Genomic DNA, 20,679 nt, shown 5'->3' with positions numbered 1-20,679 from the left:
CCTATGTTTCTATATCAGTGGTTTTCAAACTATTTCAGTGCTGCACTATGAGCTTGCAGATCTGCTATTTTTCACTAGCTAAAGTATAACGTAATGCTTAAAACACAAAGGGGTTCCCGTCTGGAATGGGTTAAATGTATATCCATTTCATACAGTATAGCCTACTGTATGTGAGAACCCAAAAATGTCACATTTACTACTCGTAGAAGCCTCATGAGGCACACAGACATTGTCAGAGAATTTCACTCTGACAAAAGGGAATTCAGTTAAAAGTAATACATTTTGTTTTCAACAACTGCAAGTCACCCACGTAGATGATTGAGGATTTATTTTCTAGACGTCTTTAGACTCATTATGGGTTTGTCACGGGCGTAGGCTGGTAATTGGGGTTAGTGCATGTTAACTCTTTTTCCAACTTTGCTGTGCCTGCATGCTTTTGTGTATTATAACCATATCGTTATCGTTGGAGAATTTCTGGAGATGGCATGTTCCGGAGTTGTAGCTGAAGTCAGAAGATGAAGATGGTAAACAGGAAGGGTGACAGAACGGTTCCCTGTGGTATATTTAATGTAGCAATACTGTTTATTGTGACAATACCGTTCTTTTCACTATTGTTCACAGCACAAGATGTCCATACTTAAGGAGGTGAAACACATGTGGATGAGCTTTCTGTAATGAACACACATAAAGGTTCTTTAACTGTCAAACCTTTATTTGAAAAAGAAGACATTACAGACAGTGTTTTTTACAGAGTAAATATTTGCAGTTACAATGCATTCTAGGCTATGATGAAAACATACTACAGTTTCAATTGTACCACTAGTGCATGAATATGACAAATGTGGGCAAACACTGCTTCTCATATTAGTATAGGCCTATCAGTATCAGCATTATCCAAGTTGAAAATCGATTAAAAAAAATTATAATCCATAATGTTTAATATATTTAGCTAAACTGCTGATAATTGACATTAAGTGTCAACATAATGCCTTATTTGAAAACACTCATTATTTAACAGCTTTTCCCCTTTATGACACGTCTGCATGTGTGTTTTTAGATTGTAATTGTAAATTGTAAAGCCTTTTTCACAAACTGTACATGCAAATGTTTTTTCCCCTGTATGAGTCCTCATGTGTCATTTTAGATCACCCGTTTGACTACAGCCCTTGCCACAAACTGTACATGTAAAGGGCCTTTCCCCTGTATGAGTCCTCATGTGTACATTTAAATTCCCATTATTAGTGCAGCCTTTGCCATGGGTCATCATGTGTGCTTTTAAATCCCCATTATGACCACAGCCCTTGCCACAAACTGTACATGTAAAGGGACTTTCCCCTGAATGTGTCCTCATGTGTACAATGCATTATATGAAGAGTAAGACGTAATACTCCAAAGCATCTAAACAAATGGTAAAAATATTTTAACAGGTTTTTCCGATGCATGTGTCTTTATGTGTGTTTTTAGAATATCAATCCGACCAAAGCCTTTTTTACAAACTGTACACGTAAAGGGCTTTTCCCCTGTGTGAGTCATCATATGTGATTTTAGACGACTCATTTGACTACATCCTTTGCCACAAACTGTACACGTAAAGGGATTTTCCCCTGTATGTGTCCTCATGTGTAATTTTAGATTACTCTTTTGACTACAGCCCTTGCCACAAACTGTACACGTAAAGGGCTTTTCCCCTGTGTGAGTCATCATATGTGATTTTAGACAACTCATTTGACTACAGCCCTTGCCACAAACTATACACATAAATGGCTTTTCCCCTGTATGAGTCCTCATGTGTGATTTTAGATTACATTTGAAATGAAAGCCGGTGCCACAAACTGTACACGTAAAGGGTTTTTCCCCTGTATGAATCATCATGTGTCTTTTAAGATCACTCATTTGACTACATCCTTTGCCACAAACTGTACATGTAAAGGGCTTTTCCCCTGTGTGAGTAATCGTGTGTATTTTTAGACTACCCTTTTGACTAAAGCATGTGCCGCACACTGTGCAAGCAAATGGCTTTTCCCCTGAATGAATCATTGTGTGCCTCTCCAGACATACCTTGCGATTAAACATTTTGCCACAATCTGCACAACTAAAACGTTTCGTACCTATGTGACTCCCTGTGGAGTGACTTTGTTTTGGTGATTTGAGGTCATGGAGCAGCTTGTTGCTCAAAGACAAACTATTTCCTCCCATTTGTTGTGTATTGTGTGATCTCAGTGTGTTTAAACCTGACTGGTCATCCATGGTCTCATTCCACTCATCACTGTCTTCAGTGATGTCAGATTCAGAACATTGTGAAGAGATGAGCTGATCATCACTAGTTGGTTGTGATGTTCCACAGTCCACTACATCAGCTTGTGTTTCCATGTGTTGAGATGAGGTGCTGGCTACACGTTCTGTTTGTATGTTTTCATCATGTTCATGTTTCACTGATAGTAATGTCTCTGTTGATCCACCATCCTCCTCTGATCTTTGAAGTAGATCATCATGTTCGTCTTTAATCTGTAGAGACTCTGGTTCCTCTTGGACCAGACTGGATGTTCTCTCCTGCTGCTCAGGAAATACCTCCTCTTTACACACCAGGAGGTGTATGGCGTCTAGACAGAATATATAAAAGAGAAACCCATTATTGCATGTTTGAACATGACCTACATTCCATCATGTCTTTGTAGCCTAATGTATTAGTCAAGAGTTGGAGTCGTCAACCAAGTTATGTAGTTGTGGTTGGAGGGAACTTCTGCTTTAGTTCCATATCTGTCCTAACTTCAAATGATTGTTTCTTACCTCAACAATGCTTCATTTCTAAAACAAGACACTCCCTGTTTCTCAAATGTAATTGGTAGAGATGTCCAGATACTGTATCGGTATCGGCCCTTATTTGGTCATATCGGTTCATATCGGTATCGGCAAATATGCCAGTCTAACCACCGATCCGTAACAGGGGTAAGGGGTTGACACTATGGCAAGTAAATAAAATGTTGGGGCATGTGGAGTTTGCTATCGAGTTGCCCAAACTGTTACCCGGTCAGTGTGCTCATGTGCTGATCTTGACGCTTGACATGACACTATTTAGGCTGTCTTCTGTTATTTTCTGACATTGTAGCCTAGTTTACCTGCCTGGATTGTTCCATAGTATTACCTGGGTTGTGTATTGTTTACAGTTTACAGTTTGGAATGTATGTTTAATGTCTCTAAATATTCCCCTCTTTACATTTGTGGGTGCTCTGCATCCGCGAGTTAATTATTGCCAATAATTGCCAACAGCTGCTACAGTGGCCGCTACAGAGCTGACATTTATTCTTTCTGGGTTTATTCACAGAAACCACACACACACATACACACATACCCACTCACACAATACCTGTGCATCTGTATGCTGTCCATGCTACCACCTTAACCCCCAGTAAAACGGTTGGACTCTATATCTTGCCTCATCATTCATTGTTATGACAGACACTCCAGAGCGAGTACAAACTGTTTTTCAAGCACCTATCCTTTCCCCTATACCTTTATTTCACAAACTGTGCACATATATGAGTGAGGAGTCTGCTATAACACAACACAAGATATATAGCTAGTACTAGCTAGATAGCTATAAACACTATTCCCGGTCGGGGGACTTCAAAATAAGATGTTTTTTTCTTTTTTTTATTAATCTAGGCATATATATCATTCTCTGGTATCGGTATTCGGTATCGGCTAACACAGAATAGGTGGTACCATCCTATTGCTATCACAACCATTCCAAATAGTCACCAATGCTGTTTAAGAAATTATGGTGAAATTGCACTCAACTAAGAAATTAAACAGCAATGGTCTCTCTCTCTGTAAAGGTTTTACAAACCTGCTCTGTGTAGTTTGACGATTGGTTGTAAAACCATATCCAGTAGTCTGCGTTGGCGGTCAGTTTCTTGCTTGATGTGGAAAGCTTCATCCTCGTACTCTGTTAGAATTCTTCCAACGACCCCAAATATCTCTTCAGCAGCAGCAGATAGTCTCTGGTTGACCAAGGACTTCAATGTTTGTAGTAATGCCATAACTCAAAACCTGCCCAAATTTACTTTTAAATAGAGCAAAAGTCAGCTGGTGCAGAAAGGAGAAGTTCAGCTCTTAACAACTACCAGAGTTAAAGTGATACCAGGCAGAACAAACTCTTGTTAAATACTAACAGAGGGCCCTGATCATCCAATCAGAGTGAGGGGGGGCGTGACACACCAACAATAGAACACAACTGGCCAACCACTGCTCACAACAACAAGACAATTCAATGTGTTTTATGTAAAACATTAAGAAAAGAAAATATGAAATCATAAAAGTGCAATTAGATTCAGTAAAAATATAAAGTTAAAGCTGCACTGTGTAACTTTCCTATTCTACCCTGGATTTGAACATTTTTGCCATAATAGAAATCACATATTCAGGACACAGAGCAAAGGCAATAGTACAAGAACAAAAACAATCAAACGGAAATGAATGAAATAAGTTAAATAAATTATATTAAATGTCAGTGTAGAATAATAATTACACCATCTCAATTAAGGCAGCAGCAAACATGCATGCGTGGTTTAGCTGTGATTTAAAATAACAGAGTTGCAATTTTCAGGGAGTTTGTTCCAGATATGTTACACATTAAACTGAATGTTATGTTTTTATTTTAGGTTCATAAAGCAAGGTTTTCCCAAATTACCAGAGGTATGAATGGTGGATGATAACACAAGATCAGAGGCCCCAAACCATGATTTATAGACCAACAGTAGTATTTTGAAATTTGATTATTTGACACATCCAGTGTTAAGATTTAAGAACTGATCAATATTCAACTTTCATTGTATTTCTGAAGATATTCAGCGTTCTGAGTGAACTGCAGTCATCAGACTCTGTTACAGTTGTCAAGCCTACTGAAGATTAATACACAGCCAAGTGTTTCTAGATCCTATTTGGTTATAAACATTTAATCTGACTTTGATGGTGCTAATGTGGCTGTTAAAGGTCTGAGTCCATGAACCGACTCGATAGTCCATCAAGACCAACTGGTCAATCTGATCGATTGATTGATTTATTTTTTATTTTGCAGAATTACAGTACATTTCAAGTACAACATACTAAACTAAACACAATACTAACTTAGTGGACGACACCATAAAGAATTACACTTGTTTACACCACCATTTTCAATTCATCAAAACATTAAGAGACGTACGAATATACACAACCATTCAAAACAGGAAATCATCATAGGAGTTAAAAAGGGAAAAGAAACATATACAGTGAGGGGGGAAAGGGGGTGGGTGAGGGATTCAGATTTTACGGGGGCCAGTTTCGAATTTCCTTTTGAGAGCAGTTTTGAAGGAGGGATTTGCATGTCTTAATGACTATTGGTAGGGTTTGTTGAAACGGGTTTGTCCACTTCTGATTTCCCAAACCTTTTCAGACTCTTTGTGTGTTCAATTGGTTACTATGAATACCAAACGACTCGCCGACCCAGCCCGCAACAGCCCTGCCAATTGGGCTCAGCCCAAGCTGAAGCTGGGGAACAATGGACTGTAAGAGGGGGGGGGGGGGGGGGGGGGGAGAAGAAAATGAGAAGTGCCCTTCTGGGAACAGGTCTCCACCAGGAGGATAGGAGTGTGTGTGATGTGTGGCAAAATGTTTAGTAGTAATATAAACATGTGTGTGTGTGTGTGTGTGTGTGTGTGTGTGTGTGTGTGTGTGTGTGTGTGTGTGTGTGTGTGTGTGTGTGTGTGTGTGTGTGTGTGTGTGTGTGTGTGACGCGGCTTGGCCTGTTGTCCACCATGAGGCTGATTTGAAAACTTTCAAGTGGCATTTCTTCCTCAGCCTAGTGGGAATATGCATGCACAGTTTTTGGACGCTGTGTTGAGTAGTTGTGAGAATGGAACAAAACGGATACAAAGTGGGCTACTCCTAAAAGGTTTAGAAGCCAATCGTATCCAATCAGGGTGGATTATGAGAAATCAAACAAAACCCGTCTTGATCACATGACTATGGAGAGCATGTGTACCGATTTGCGTGAAATTTTGATCTGAAGGAGTAATATTAGAAAATGTGTTTTACATATGTCGGCCTCCTGGTGGCGCTATAAAGAGCAGATGTGAAATTTTCCAGGTAGGCCTAAAGGTTTTTCCTTGGCCTCTAGGGAGTTGGCATACAAAGTTATACACAGATCCGTGCCGTTAGAGGTAAAAACACTAATCGGCTAGTTATAGCGCCACCATGAGACTGAGTTGAAAATGTTCAAGCAGCATTTCTTCCTGGGCCTAGTGGGAATGTGCGTGCACAATTTCACGGAAATCACACGATGTGTTCATGATTTGCAGCATTTTGTTTGAAACTGAGCACTCCTGCGAACTTTGGAAGCCAATCTTAGCCAATCAGGATGGAGTCTGAAATATCTGAAAGGCCAGTTTTGTTGGCTCTAGAGAGACTGTGTACCAATTTGCAGTGGCGTGCACAGATAGACACTAGGGGGTGCTAGAGCACCCCCTGCCCTTTTGGCAATGTGCCCTTTTGAAAAAGAAAAAAAAGAAAAACCTTTTTTTTTACTTTTTTTTTTTGATTTTTCAAAAATAGCAGACCTACAAGCTCGTAGCGCGCCACTCGGTGGCGCGCTATGAGCTTGTAGATCTGCTATTTTTCAATAGCTAAAGCATAACATAACATAACTTGAGCACCTGCCCCTCTAAATGTCTGTGCACGCCACTGCCAATTTGCGCGATGTTTGGACAAAATCTGTGTACTGTCCAAAAATATTTTTTGCACAAAGCGGCCTCCTGGCCAATGTGAAAACCTTGGGACAGAGGTTCAGCTTTGGAATTCAGGGAGTGTGTGTGCAGAGTATGGCTGCGATCAAGCCAACGGTCCCAGAGATTAGCCTGGCCCTAAGAGGTGCTCATGCTGTGTTTTCGATCATTTTACACAATGACAAGTGTGATGTAAAGTGTAGAGGCCCGTCCCTCCACACCAAGAACGATAACTGTAATTTTGTCTATGGCAGAGATCATACCACAACTAATGGTAATGACAGTACATGACTTCCGTTTCAGAGTAATTAGATGAATGCAAGCTCTTAACAGACCATCACATTCTATATTGTGACTGTAGGCCATTCGGTAGCTCATTATTAAATGTGTCAGTTATTGAGTCATAACAAATCTTTCAAATATCACTTAATCAAATTCAAGTAGGCCTACAGGCCATCAGAAAGACATTGTACCTGGCCTACCGTACCTTTGAACCCCCAGTGTGAAATTAGCCGATCTACAAGCCCACACTTAATTGTGAACACTAGCAAAATCTGATTTATTATGATGATCATGATAAAAACAGATTTTGCTATTGTTGTGCAGACCTGTTGCAGTGTGAATGCTATGGATTTGTAATGCTGTAATTGGCTACACATGGTTTTGTTTGTTGGACTAAGCATAAAAAAACAATTTAACCGAGATTAGACTAGATTGCCATCTACTGTTCATAAAACAAGTAAAAATGATTTTGCACCTGACGTCAATATCGGTAGAGGGCGCTATAAATCCATGTACTTTTATTTGCATTGGGGATTTTAGATTAACCATGACTCCGCCAGCTGGAGGCAGTATACTGCCGCAATCTGGCGGATTCAGGTTAATTTTAGATCACCTCAACGAGAATCAACTGACAACGTAAGAGAGCAGTGTGTTTGCTGTGGAATTAATGCTTTTGATACACTGCGAGTCTGCGACTTGATTATTTTGAAATAAACTTTTAAAATAAAATAATCAATTCAAAATGTTCCAAAAACGTTGGAGAGCTTCACGGATTTGCGTGCCATAACACAAAAGCACCTCCCCAACCCTTCCCCAGATATTTATTGGTCTCAGTCTGGACCACATGTCATGGTTTCTGTAAAAATAAAAAAAAACAGTGGAAGTGATTTAATCTGGGTTACATCCACGGCGATCATCTGCATAATTGTGTTTTTACAGTATTGTAGCCTCGGTCCCAGGCTCACTTAACTGGGGTGTCGTGTGAGTCAGGATCTATGGTCAGGATTGGTGGGTCAGTTTACGGCTCTTACCCTAGAGCCCATTGCCCAAAGGGGCGATCAGAATGTGATTGGCTAGTAGTGGCACGTGAAACATGGCCTGCCTCCCATTGGCTCCAGAGTCCAGAGAAGTGAAACAAGCCAATGGGAGACTACATGAACTGAGCAAGTGAAACAGTGGATCTGCCAAAGTTGAAACAGTTGAAACAAACATAAGAGAAGATCTGGCTCGATTTGTTTATTATAATGTTTTATTTCTTAGTGTAATTAGTGTAATAATATTGATTGATTGAAATATTTATTAACAGTTTGCAGAATTACAGTATATTTCAAGCACAAACTCAATACAAAGACTGTTAACTGTGAGTGGACAACCCAATAAGCATTACACTTGTTTACAATAGGATCCACCTTGTTCAATTCATCAAAACATTTAGAGTCGTAAGCAAAAATGGAATTAGATAGGGTTTTCATTCTGTACATAGTATAATAGCACAATATTTCTACGCACTAACTAGCAGTACTAGTCTACTTAATTTACTTGTTGTGTGTGTGCGTGCGTGTGTGTGTGTGTGTGTGTGTGTGCGTGTGTGTTTGCGCGCGCGTGTGTGTGTGTGCGCGTGTTGCATTTTGGACAAGGCGTCTCCATTGACAACCACGGCGGTCTTTCTGGGCTATGGGATGTAGTAGACTCGGCACACACCCACAGGAAATACAGCACGAGCGAGGGGGAGGGACCACGTAGCAGCTCGAGGGAAGCTAGTAGTTAGTTAGCATAGTTAGCAAGAGCTCAGATACATTCATTTCTCCTCCTGCAGCAGAATAATTAAACAATTAAAAACGACTGCTAGTTTAAACGAGAAAACAGTCAATTAAATGCAACGAACATGTCGGACAGGAAGAAACGAAGGCGAGGGGAGCATGAGGACGAGGAGGAGGAGGAGGAGAGGAGAGGAGGAGAGCACAAGAAGAATAAACAACACAACAACAACAAGGAGTCCAAACACGACCTGCAGAAACTCAAGACACAAGCCAAGAAACTGGAGAAGGAGGTCCAGAAACTGAAGCACGTCGAGACGTTGTGAGTTAAAATCCAAGTCCACACTTTAGTTTATAAACTCCTTATAAAACTTGTTTATTTATTAATTTATTAACTTATTTTTGTTATTATTATTATTACTACTAGAGTGGTGCCCGTTGGGCACTGGCCTACTTGGAACGATGCAAGTTGGAAATTAATTCCCCACCCAGATATTATGTCTGTGTCCCTTTTATGCCCATATATGGAGTTCTTTGTCAGGCATGCCCAAATATGGAGTCTATGCAGACGTCAGAATGATGTCAAATGTATAGTTATAGTATTAGTTTCATTATAAATAATACACATGCCTGACATTCTACCATGCTGCTGAAATGCAATGTTATTATAACTTATTAATAACTAAGTTACTTAGTAATTCCTAAGTTATACTAAAGTGTCATTCATAGTTTTCGGTGGTGAGGTGACCACCGCTTCACCCAAAACTACAACATGACGTCACTGAGCAGCACTGAAGAGCAAACCACCGCTCTCCCCAGCCCTTCTCTCTGTTTTTAAGGCCTATTCATAGTCTGGATTTCCGGTGATGAGGTGAGCTGACCACCGGAGCTGAAATAACGTTGAGCGGTGGTGAGTAAAAAACAGAGAGAAGGGCTGGAGCGGTTGCGGTGGTTTGCTCTTCACCGCGGCTCGTGCCGTCATGTTGTAGTTCGGTGGTCACTAGGGATGTTGAAAAAAGTTGAAAATCGACTCGATTTTCGACTCATGGCTTCCGCGACTCAAAAACGTATGAGTCGAAAATGTTTTAGTTTTTATTTTATTTTTTATTTTTTTGTAATGGCTTATTATAAAACGTTATAAACTTTACTGTTTCAAATGTTTTCCAAATGGGAGAGGTACGTGTTTGTCTGTGTGACACTGCTGTGCTGCGCCTGTCAGCGCCGCTCCTCACATGCATGCCCCATAGAGTATATGCGCATGCCCTGGCTGCAGTTAGAGCGCCATCGTCCAAGGGTGTGGGGTGAAGGGGAAGGGTATCTTAGCAACACTGAATGCTTGTCCCATTGGTCGTGTGCTCGTATCATGAGCCAATGGCTGCAGCTCTGAGCCCCCAGACCCCAGGCTCGCATCTCATTGCTCACGCTCAAAGACAGGTCCGCTCTGTTCTGAGCTGTGAGCGCTCTTCTCTTCTCGTGAAGAAAGCAGGACAGCGTTGTCAAATAAATCCCGCCGTCATTCATACTGTATTTATTCCCCGACCCGACATTAAAATTCGGAACAACGTGCGTCCCGTATCAGTTCATTACGGGACTTGTGACAGGCTGCTGCAGACACTTGAGAGTTTGGACTAGCTGATAGCATAGCAGCCGATAGCGCCGCTGCTCCTTCAGTGTCGTTGTTTACAAAATAAAGTTTATTTTTTATTATTGGGCTTTGATCATTGATGCAAATTCTAAACATATGGATGCAGCTGCAGAAGTTGTGTTGCTTAAAGGAATGCATAGTTGCGTTCTCCTCAACTGCTGCGCAGCAACAACAAAAATAAAAAAGAATGGAAAATAAATAGGAAAAAAAGTCGATCGACTCGTCGATTTGCGGCCTCGATTTATCGATTGGCCAAATATGAGTCGTTTGGCATCCCTAGTGGTCACCTAACCACCGTAAATCCAGACTATAGAGCGTCGCAGTCCCGCCCCCTACCATGGACCAGGAAATGATTCTCCGTTCATTTTCCTCATAGACATTTCAGAAAGTATTTATTTAAAGACGTTTACGCCGCGGACAAAGCCAACTCGAGTCGTGACAAATCATGACGACAAACACAATTTTTTTGTTGTTTTTCTTCTTTGTAATTATTTGTTTGGTCCAAAATATTGTTTGTGTTGTCATGAGTTGTCACGACTCGAGTTGGCTTTGTCCGCGGCGTAACCGTCTTTAAATAAATACTTTTTGAAATGTCTATGGGAAAAATGCATTGGGATTCATTTCCTGGTCCATGGTAGGGGGCGGGACTGCGACGCTCTATAATGTATGAGCCTTTACTCAACACCACCGCACCACGTTATTACAGCTCCGGTGGTCACCTCAACACCGGAGCGGTGGTCACCCCACCACCGCTCCGGCGTTGAGGTGACCACCGGAGCGGTGGTGGGGTGACCACCGCTCCGGTGGTCACCTCAACACCGGAGCGGTGGTCACCCCACCACCGCTCCGGTGGTCACCTCAACACCGGAGCGGTGGTCACCCCACCACCGCTCCGGTGGTCACCTCAACACCGGAGCGGTGGGGTCACCCCACCACCGCTCCGGTGGTCACCTCAACACCGGAGCGGTGGTCACCCCACCACCGAATATCCAGACTATGAATAGGCCTTTACAGTTTGTGATGAATTGAGTATGAAGGACCTCAATGGAAACAAGTCTGCACACCATGTTCTGCTCCCATATACTTACTTCAAGTATGTGGTACTTAACACGTAGTTGAAATAAATATATATGGGAGGACCAGGGGTTGACACTAAGGTCTCAGAGGCACTTGCCCGTCGGGCAAGTACAGGTCATGATTCATGTTCTACTTACCCACGTGTCAGACCCACTTGCCCGAAAAGTAAATAGTTAATTTTAAACTGATACAATTTGAATTAACGCATTGTTTTGTAACTTTCCGGGGCTGTGTGATAAAATACCTATTTTTTTTTATACCAGATACCTACATAGCTATGAATATGACTATGGGTTCACTTCAAGGTTAAAGGCTCGCTCAACTCAGGCAATCTTTTAAAGGTTCAGACGTGTGCTGGGTGCAGATTCAAAGAGAACATGTAGAAAGAGAATAAAATGACTGAGTGCAGATTTTATTATCTTTCTATATGACTATGGGTTCACACATTTATTTTTGAGTGGTGTAAACCACTCCTACAACTGGCTTTGTTAGTTTACGTGTCTGTCTGTCTGTTTGTCTGTCTGTCTGTTCGTACCAAAAAATGAGCATGGTTGCTATGGTCACCCAGTTCACACGGGTGTGATTTCATTACGTCAGACATTACGTCAGACCACAGCTGATCAGTCTATATAAGACCTCACATTACACCACTCAGTTCACACGGGTATGATTTTTTTTTTAAGTCTAGCAACAGAACCACCTCTTATTTTACATTCCACAGACCAGAAGAGAGAGTGCTCTGACCACGTTCAGGTGATTAGACAGATATCTTATGTTGTGTTTATAATAGATGGTTGCGTCCGCTCTCAAACGAGCACTTGCGCAGTCGGGCAACCTGAAAGCATGAAACTCCACCTGCCCCAAAGTTCAAATTTACCTGCCAGCAGTGCCAGGGGCAGGTGGGCAACCCTTAGTGTCAACGCCTGGAGGAGTCTCTTTTTTCTTGAACTATCAATGTTTTTGACCACTGTTGTGGATGTGTTTTTGATCGGGCACCCAGCCTATCAGGTTGTGGTTGTGGATGTGACCCGGGACCCAGCCTATCAGGTTGTGGTTGTGACCTGGCACCCAGCCTATCAGGTTGTGGATGTGACCCGGGACCCAGCCTATCAGGTTGTGGATGTGACCTGGCACCCAGCCTATAAGGTTGTGGATGTGTTTTTGATCCGGCACGCAGCCGGTTTGCCAACCAATGGAGACAAGCCATAGGCTTTCTTAGATAAATCCTCTTAGCAGACTTTGTATAGAACTGTACTTTCCTGTGTGTTTTTCTGGAAACTGTTAATAAAGTATTCAATCAATGAATTAATCAATCTAATCAGACAGATCAGACAGTGGCCTTGTGGTTAGAGTGGCCGCCCTGAAACTGGGAGGGGTTAAATCCCAAAGACTGTAAAAATGGGACCCTCTCTCTAGGTCGTCCTCAGACCATCGTTGCTTCCAGTCATCCCGGTTCTCCATACATCTGGCCAGCTCGTTGGTGCTTTGCGCTCCTGCGTCGTTCTTGAGTACATCCACATATGTTAATGTAGGACGTCCTCGTGACCGGTGCCCGTGTGTTGGATCCCACAGCACTAGTTTTCTGGCTGGCAGCTCTTGGTGTCTTTGGCAGTGTCCTGCTAGTCTCATTCTTCTGGCTGCTATTTTCTGGCTCACCCCTGGCATGATTCCATCATACAGATTTGTGTTGGTAACATGTGTGCTCTTACTGATTGACCCAATGCCTCCCTGCTTGGCACTCAGCATCAAGGGGTCTATTTGGGGGCCAAATCAACTAATCAAATGATTCCCGAGCGGCACACAGCTGCGGGCTCACTGCTCCTTGGCTGCGGCTCACCGCTCCTTGGCTGCAGCTCACCGCTCCTTGGCTGCAGCTCATCCGCTCCTTGGCTGCGGCTCACCGCTCCTTGGCTGCAGCTCATCCGCTCCTTGGCTGCGGCTCACCGCTCCTTGGCTGCGGCTCACCGCTCCTTGGCTGCGGCTCACCGCTCCTTGGCTGCGGGTCACCGCTCCTTGGCTGCGGCTCACCGCTCCTTGGCTGCGGCTCACCGCTCCTTGGCTGCGGCTCACCGCTCCTTGGCTGCGGCTCACCGCTCCTTGGCTGCAGCTCACCGCTCCAAGAGATGGGTCAAATGCGGAAAACAAATTTCACTGCAGTAACGTGTGTGTGACAAATCGTACGAATCAATCAGTCAGGCTATCCATGTGAAGTTATTTGTAGCCTGTTGTGTTTCTTTGAGATTCTTACATTCAATTCAAAGGGCTTTATTGCCATGAGAAAACATCCGTTTACATTATTGTAAACTCACTTTTATAAAGCTGCTTTTAACACCTAAACGTTTTCTAAACATTCCCTATTGTTCTTATGTCCTACTGCAGGGTTCCCCAATAGGCGGCCCGCGGCCGCAAATGGCCGCAAATGACCCCCCATTTAATAAATGGCATTAAATGGGGGTCAGTAGCATATGCATGTCAAACTGGGCATCCTTTTCAAATGGGGTCCTGCCCTGAAAATGAATTTTCAGGCAAGACCTCGACCTCGTGCGTGTGGACTCGGCCCCCAGCCTGGTACCCTAGTCAAAATATGGCCCTCGAGGAAAATTAATTGGGGAACCCTGTCCTACTGCATTTCTGTACATTGCCTGTTCTTTATGTGTATTTTTATTATTGTAAACTGTTGTTTATTATGGTGTGCACTGCATTTGTTCTTTTTTTGTAAAGCACTTTGTAACCTCGTTTTGAAAGGTGCTATATAAATAAAGGTTTATTATTATTATAACTCATGACGTGTACTAATGTATTTTATATTGTGTCTTATTTTCCTACAGCTATGAGAAGCCTCCTCCTGGACTCATAAAGGTATGGACTATGGAGTGAAGAAGAGACATTAACATTAAGCCTAAACGCACACACGCCACGCACACACACATTCATACACCGATGGCGGAGAGGGGGAAAACCATGCAAGGCACCAACCTGCTCATCGACGGGAGCAATTAGTCTTGCTCAAGGACACGTCGACTCTAACCAACTCTGTGGGGAGCACGGGATAGAACTGGGGTTCCCATCTGGCCGCTCTACCCCTGAGACCACTGCCGCCACTTGAGCACTATATACAGTACATTTCGGCCATTTGTGACTAAATTTGACTGAGGGACTGCCATTGGATTTTTTTGAATTTTCGTTTATTCATGTCATGGGGAATCATAGCTTCAAATTGATATATTGGTGGTTCAGTTTGACCCACCAGTTTTGTAGATATGGCTTATAGAGTAATGTCTTGCAGAAAACAGCGAGTTGAGAAAACAGGCTTGAAATGTTCACTTCTGTGGTCTCTAACATTACACCTAGCTACATGTTTGGGCATTTATTTCATATTTGCATGTCGATTTCAGCTCGGACATTTATTTCAGACATGCTCTAGTATGTGAAGAGTCTGCCTGTGCTATTAACTCATTTTGAAAAAAAAGTTTTTCTCCTCTGGTGAAAAGCTGGAATTTGCACGATGGCAGTCTCTCAGTCAAATCTGGTCACATTTGAAAATTAGCCGGTTTGGGTAGGCTAACGTCGCTGTCGGGCAGAAACCCCTTATCTCCATATTCTAACTTGTTTGTGTTTTTATCGTAAATTAACGTCCTACTTCATCACAGCACGGCATCACACTAAAACATTCAAAAGTAACAGATCCGCAAGCTCGTCAGTGGTGCTTTTGAATTTGAATCCTGAAAAGCAACAGTTTTGATATTATATAATGAAAAGTTATGGACTGCAGTTTTATTATTTTTGCTCGTCAAAGAAGCGGGCGGTTTACATTGAATAAAATGATGTGTCCATCATCATGGTATGAGAAACAGACCCTCATAAATAAGTGAGTTCTAGTGAGAGGAGCTCTGCTGCTCTGGGAGGATCAAGGATCTCTGCCAGGAGAGCTGACCTCACAGGGAGGAGAGGAGATGCAGTGTACACGCGCACGCACACACACATCCACACACACAGTCACACACACACTTGATGCTCGTCTCTGGAAACAACAAGAAACATTTTTAGGTTAACCCATTTTGGGCGGGAACCGCTTTTGGTGTTAGCATTATGTTATGCTTTAGCTATTGAAAAATAGCAGATCTACAAGCTCATAGCGCGCCACCGAGTGGCGCGCTACAAGCTTGTAGGTCTGCTATTTTTGAAAAATCGAAGAACGACAATACATAAACATAGCTTTTTCAGAAAACTTTCAGGATGTAGAAGACATTTTTAGAATCGTTCCCAGGTCAAAATGGGTTAAATAAATGGGCCGTGGTGCAGTTGGCTCAAGAGCCTTAATCGTTTACCCGCCAGGAACATAGGAATTTTAAAACGTAGAATCTTGTAGCCTGCCACAAACGGAAAAGCCGTTTTAACAGCGATGTATTCATTAATGCATGTTTTAATACGATCGTATCGAAATCTACCGTCTGTTAGCTTTGTTATGCTTCTGACACAATGGGCGCGGCCATTTTGAAAATGCGCGCGCATCCACTAACATTGCCGGCTCTGTTTTCAGACGGCTTTATCTCACAGAAGCGACATTGCAGAGGACGCTTTGTCCCAGACAAGCGTTTTCAACGGCCTGTAGCAGGCGCTGTGATACTCGCGGTCCACTTTTTCCACCACCGACCGAGAGAACGAGCACCAGCTTCGTCAACACACACGGAATGGTTTCTATAGTAAAATGCGATACGGATATTTGGCTCTTCAAAGTAAGTGTCACGCGTGATTAAACCATGGCAATACGCAATCGAGGGATTAATTAATGGCGGCAGGCTAAGAGTTAATAAGTTCACATCTACAACTGCAAGTTTTAAACTATTTTATCAGTATCCACTACTCTCAGTCTAGTACAGTCTAGAGTACTCTAGGGCTAATACGAGAGAACAGGACTGTATAAGTATTTTATCAGTATCCACTACTCTCCTTACAGTCTAGAGTACTCTAGGGCTAATACGAGAGAACAGGACTGTATAAGTATTTGAACAACATTGTGTATTTTTCGCCTTATGAGAGACGAGAGAGTGTAAAGTGTGACGTTTTGTTTGACGGTGTCGTCGTAGGAGAGCGATGAGAAGCCAGAGGACTGCATTCCCGCTGACCCGGGGAACGAAGACGCCAGGGACTTCTTGGCCCACGCGCCCACCAAGGGCCTGTGGATGCCCCTGGGGAAGGAGGTCAAGGTCATGCAGTGTGAGTACTATGTTTAGTTTAGTTTATTTTTGAGTGGTGCAACCACTCCAAGGAACAGCAATGTCTGTGACTATGTGACTATGTTACTATGTGACGATGTGACTATGTTACTATGTGACTATGTTACTATGTGACTATGTGACTATGTTACTATGTGACTATGTTACTATGTGACTATGTGACTATGTTACTATGTTCAGGGCTGCACACCGGTCGGTACGCCAGTGCGCATGCGTCGTCAAAATTAAAATGCTGCGCTGTCAATCAAGCGCCGGGAAGTGCTTCTGCGTACCGCCTGCTGGGGCCGCCTAGAATGATTATTATGGCCAGAATACTAGTAAAATCTGTAGCGAGAGCATTTCCCACCGACTGCCAATCAAAGTACGTCTTGCACAAGTGCACTGGCCATTGTGGCCAATCACAGCGCGTCCTTACTCAAACGAGGGAGGATCCATTTCCATGCTGCTCGCTGCTGGGAGGAGGGCGGTTCGGTTGACAGGAGTTTACTACTGAGAACACAAATGGTTCGGCTTCTCTGTTTCAGATGTGGAGCAAACTAAAAAGTAAAAGTTGTAAAAGGGGATGCTTTGCACTCTTCCCATTCGCCGCTGTGCTTATGTTTGTTTTCCGGGTGCTGGAGCAAGTTGCTCGTGTGCGATGCCGTCTCTCACAGCCTAGGCACCGTAGCCTGGCTAATAAGCCAGACTCAAATCACACTGTCGTGATTCGGTCTGGCTTATAGGCACCGGCCACTGACTTTTTACGGGTACAGGTTTTAGTTCCGACAGTGGGAAGTGTCTAACTGTCTGAGTCTGACTGTACGTTGCCTCGGTAAAAACAAAAGGGAAGCCTGACTGCTTCGCCGTACGACGTGTATGTTAAACAAATAGCTGATCTGCAAGCTCACAACGCGTAGCCTCCGCAACACGTTGTGAGCTAGTAGATCGGCTATTTAAATATATATATATTTTTTTTAAAGTACCTAAATATTGCTTTGATGCTCATATTATCCTTAGGAAGTATTAAGTTGTTTTTATTAGAATATGCATTTAGGGCTGGACCACACATGGACCTAGCTGCAATTTCCAACTCTAGATTTTTTTTTATAATGGTATGAATCTAGAGTTGCAATACCCTCCATTGACTCACCAGTCCCCACCTATCCAATAAATATAGTTTTTCTATAAGTTATTCATGCATCCCTCTTTTATCCAAAAAAGTTGTGTGCAGCCCTGACTATGTTATTGTTACTATGTTTAGAGTACCAGTAGGGGCAAAAGTGGCGCTGTTGTGCCAGAAACAGAGAAACAGAGTTGCCTGCTAATGAGAGAGAGAGAGGGGGGGGCAGGGGGAGAGGGGAGTTGCACCACTCGGTTCACACGGGTGTGATTTGTATTTTTAGTGCAACATCACCCCAAGGGTCTCTGTGCACTTCACAACAACAATACTACTAGCACAGTAACACAATAGCACAGTAACACAATAGCACAGTAACACAGTAGCACAGTAACACAATAGCACAGTAACACAATAGCACAGTAACACAATAGCACAGTAACACAGTAGCACAGTAACACAATAGCACAGTAACACAATAGCACAGTAACACAATAGCACAGTAACACAGTAGCACAGTAACACAATAGCACAGTAACACAATAGCACAGTAACACAGTAGCACAGTAACACAATAGCACAGTAACACAATAACACAGTAACACAGTAGCACAGTAACACAATAGCACAGTAACACAATAACACAGTAACACAATAGCACAGTAACACAGTAGCACAGTAACACAATAGCACAGTAACACAATAACACAGTAGCGAAGAAATACAGTAAAGCATAATTCAATGTGTCAATGTGGACGACCGTGGTTGCTGCGACCACACAGTGTTGTTTCTGCCAGCAAATTTCTATTTTAGTTTTAGTCGTTTAGTCTCTTGAATAGCTTTCATTTAGTTATTTTAGTCACCTGGAATGTTTTAGTGTTGGTCTAGTTTTAGTCGACTAAATATCACAAGATTTTAGTCGACTAAATCTACAGTTGATTTGGTCGACTAAAATGTGTTTTGGCGGGCCTTGATGGCGTTGTAATGACGCTTGCTGAAAAGCCGATCTGCTATTTTCAGCATGCAACCAAGGGTAAAATGACTTATACTGGATCTCTTGTCTACTAGTCCCTTACTAACATTTTAGTCTAGTTTTTATTTGCTGACAAAATCAACAGTATATTTAGTCTTAGTTTTAGTCATCATGGCTTAAGGTGGCCTTACACTAGCCGATAATCGGGCATTTTTTGACGCTCGGGGGGTGCCCGACTCAATCGATCTGCTCGGGGCCGCTCAAAGCGCGATCAGGATCGGCCCGATCAACATCAAGAATGTTTGATATTTGCTCTGCCCCGCTCCGATTATCCTGTAGTGTGTGGTGCTATCAGATTTCAGATTGAAAAAAATCGGCTAGTGTAAGGCCACCTTTAGTTTTTATTTAGTTTTTATGTAGTTTTTGTCAGTGAAAAAAGGTAGTCGACGAACATTTTTCGTCATAGTATTAGTCGATGAAAACAACACCGGCACCACGAGTCTTGCTCAAATGTGATTCTCCATTTTGCCTCCACAGGAATTGAGATCACGATTCTCTTTTTTTCCCCAAAGGATATTTATTGTCTTTAGCTCAGTGGTTCCCACACTGTTCCGTGTCAAAGACCCCCAAATCAACATTTATTAGGCCACGGACCCCCCATTTGAAAACATATGCCAGTGACCCTGATAAGAGAGGATTCTTACGGCTCTAGCAGTGATTGCGAAACATATTAATTTCATGGACCCCCCAGTTTCACACGCATTATGCTACGGGCCCCCGATTTAATGTCATTTCTATCTCTGGTACTCCAATTTATATTTTAAAACCACTGTTAATTTAACTCAGAGTGTACAAATGGAACCAAATGGACCCGTTAGGGTCCATTTGGTTCCATTTGTACACTCTCTGAGTTACAGACCCATAAGGGTCCATTTGGTTCCTAACTATCTCTAATTGAGCTAGGTACCCCCTGGAGCTCCCTCAGGTACCCCCAGGGGTCCCCGGACCCCACTTTGGGAACCCATGCTTTAGCTTATAGTTGCTGAACGTTGCTACGTTCAAAATGTAGACAGACAACATCAAAGTGCTTGACTTAAACATCTCTCAAAGTCTCTCCCTCGTAGCAAAAACATAAGAGAAACTAAAATGTTTCAAATGTAGAAATTACATTGCATAGGTGTGTGATCACAATCTTATATATATTTTTGAGTGGTGCAAACCACTCCATTAACCAGCTTTGTCTGTATGTTTGTGTACCTGTGTACGTGTCCGTGCACAGGTGAGCATGGTTACCATGGTTAGTGTGTGACGTCACTGACATAGCTGATCAGACCACTCAGTTCACACGGGTGTGATTTTTTAATGAATTGTGCAGCACTAGTAGTGCTGCACAATTAATGAGTGTTTCTGATGGTGGGTGCCGTGACGCCCTAGGGTGCCGTGACACCCTAGGTTGCCGTGACACCCTAGGTTGCCGTGACACCCTAGGGTGCCGTGACGCAAGTCCAGGGATGCCTCAGAATATTTGATCAATGTCACTTCAGTTTGACGACCAGTAAGACCCTCTATACTCAACAGATCTGAGTTTTAACTGTACTCGGTGCGTTCTTTTTCATCCTACCGGTACATTATACCAAATCTTTTCGCCAAAAGTACAGTATGGCACGCTGTGAGCTTGTAGATCGGCTATTTCTGGTGAATGTTTCCCTCCAGAATGGGGCGACTGTGGCTCAGGAGGTAGAGCAGGTCGTCCAATGATCCATGGGTCGGCGGTTCGAATCCCGGCTCCTCCTGTCTACATGTCGAAGTGTCCTTGGGTAAGACATTGAACCCCAAATTGCTCCCGATGTG

At 42.9% G+C, this 20,679-nt stretch overlaps 1 protein-coding gene across 1 annotated transcript in view; it reads left to right on the top strand.

Annotated features, from left to right (window-relative positions):
- The first annotated feature begins 8,755 nt into the window (after positions 1–8,755).
- Positions 8,756–20,679, top strand: part of rp9 (RP9 pre-mRNA splicing factor) — a 46,299-nt gene continuing 34,375 nt past the window's right edge. The window contains exons 1-3 of the mRNA XM_079523449.1: positions 8,756–9,122; positions 14,351–14,381; positions 16,610–16,739. Coding sequence (XP_079379575.1) covers positions 8,929–9,122; positions 14,351–14,381; positions 16,610–16,739 — 355 coding nt within the window. The 5' untranslated portion in view covers positions 8,756–8,928. The remainder of the gene's footprint in view (positions 9,123–14,350; positions 14,382–16,609; positions 16,740–20,679) is intronic.

This window comes from Electrona antarctica (assembly GCF_951216825.1).
Source record: "Electrona antarctica genome assembly, chromosome: 15".
In the NCBI taxonomy this organism is placed as follows: domain Eukaryota; kingdom Metazoa; phylum Chordata; class Actinopteri; order Myctophiformes; family Myctophidae; genus Electrona; species Electrona antarctica.
Note: the sequence above shows the minus strand (reverse complement) of the source record. Positions and strands in the feature narration are given on the sequence as shown.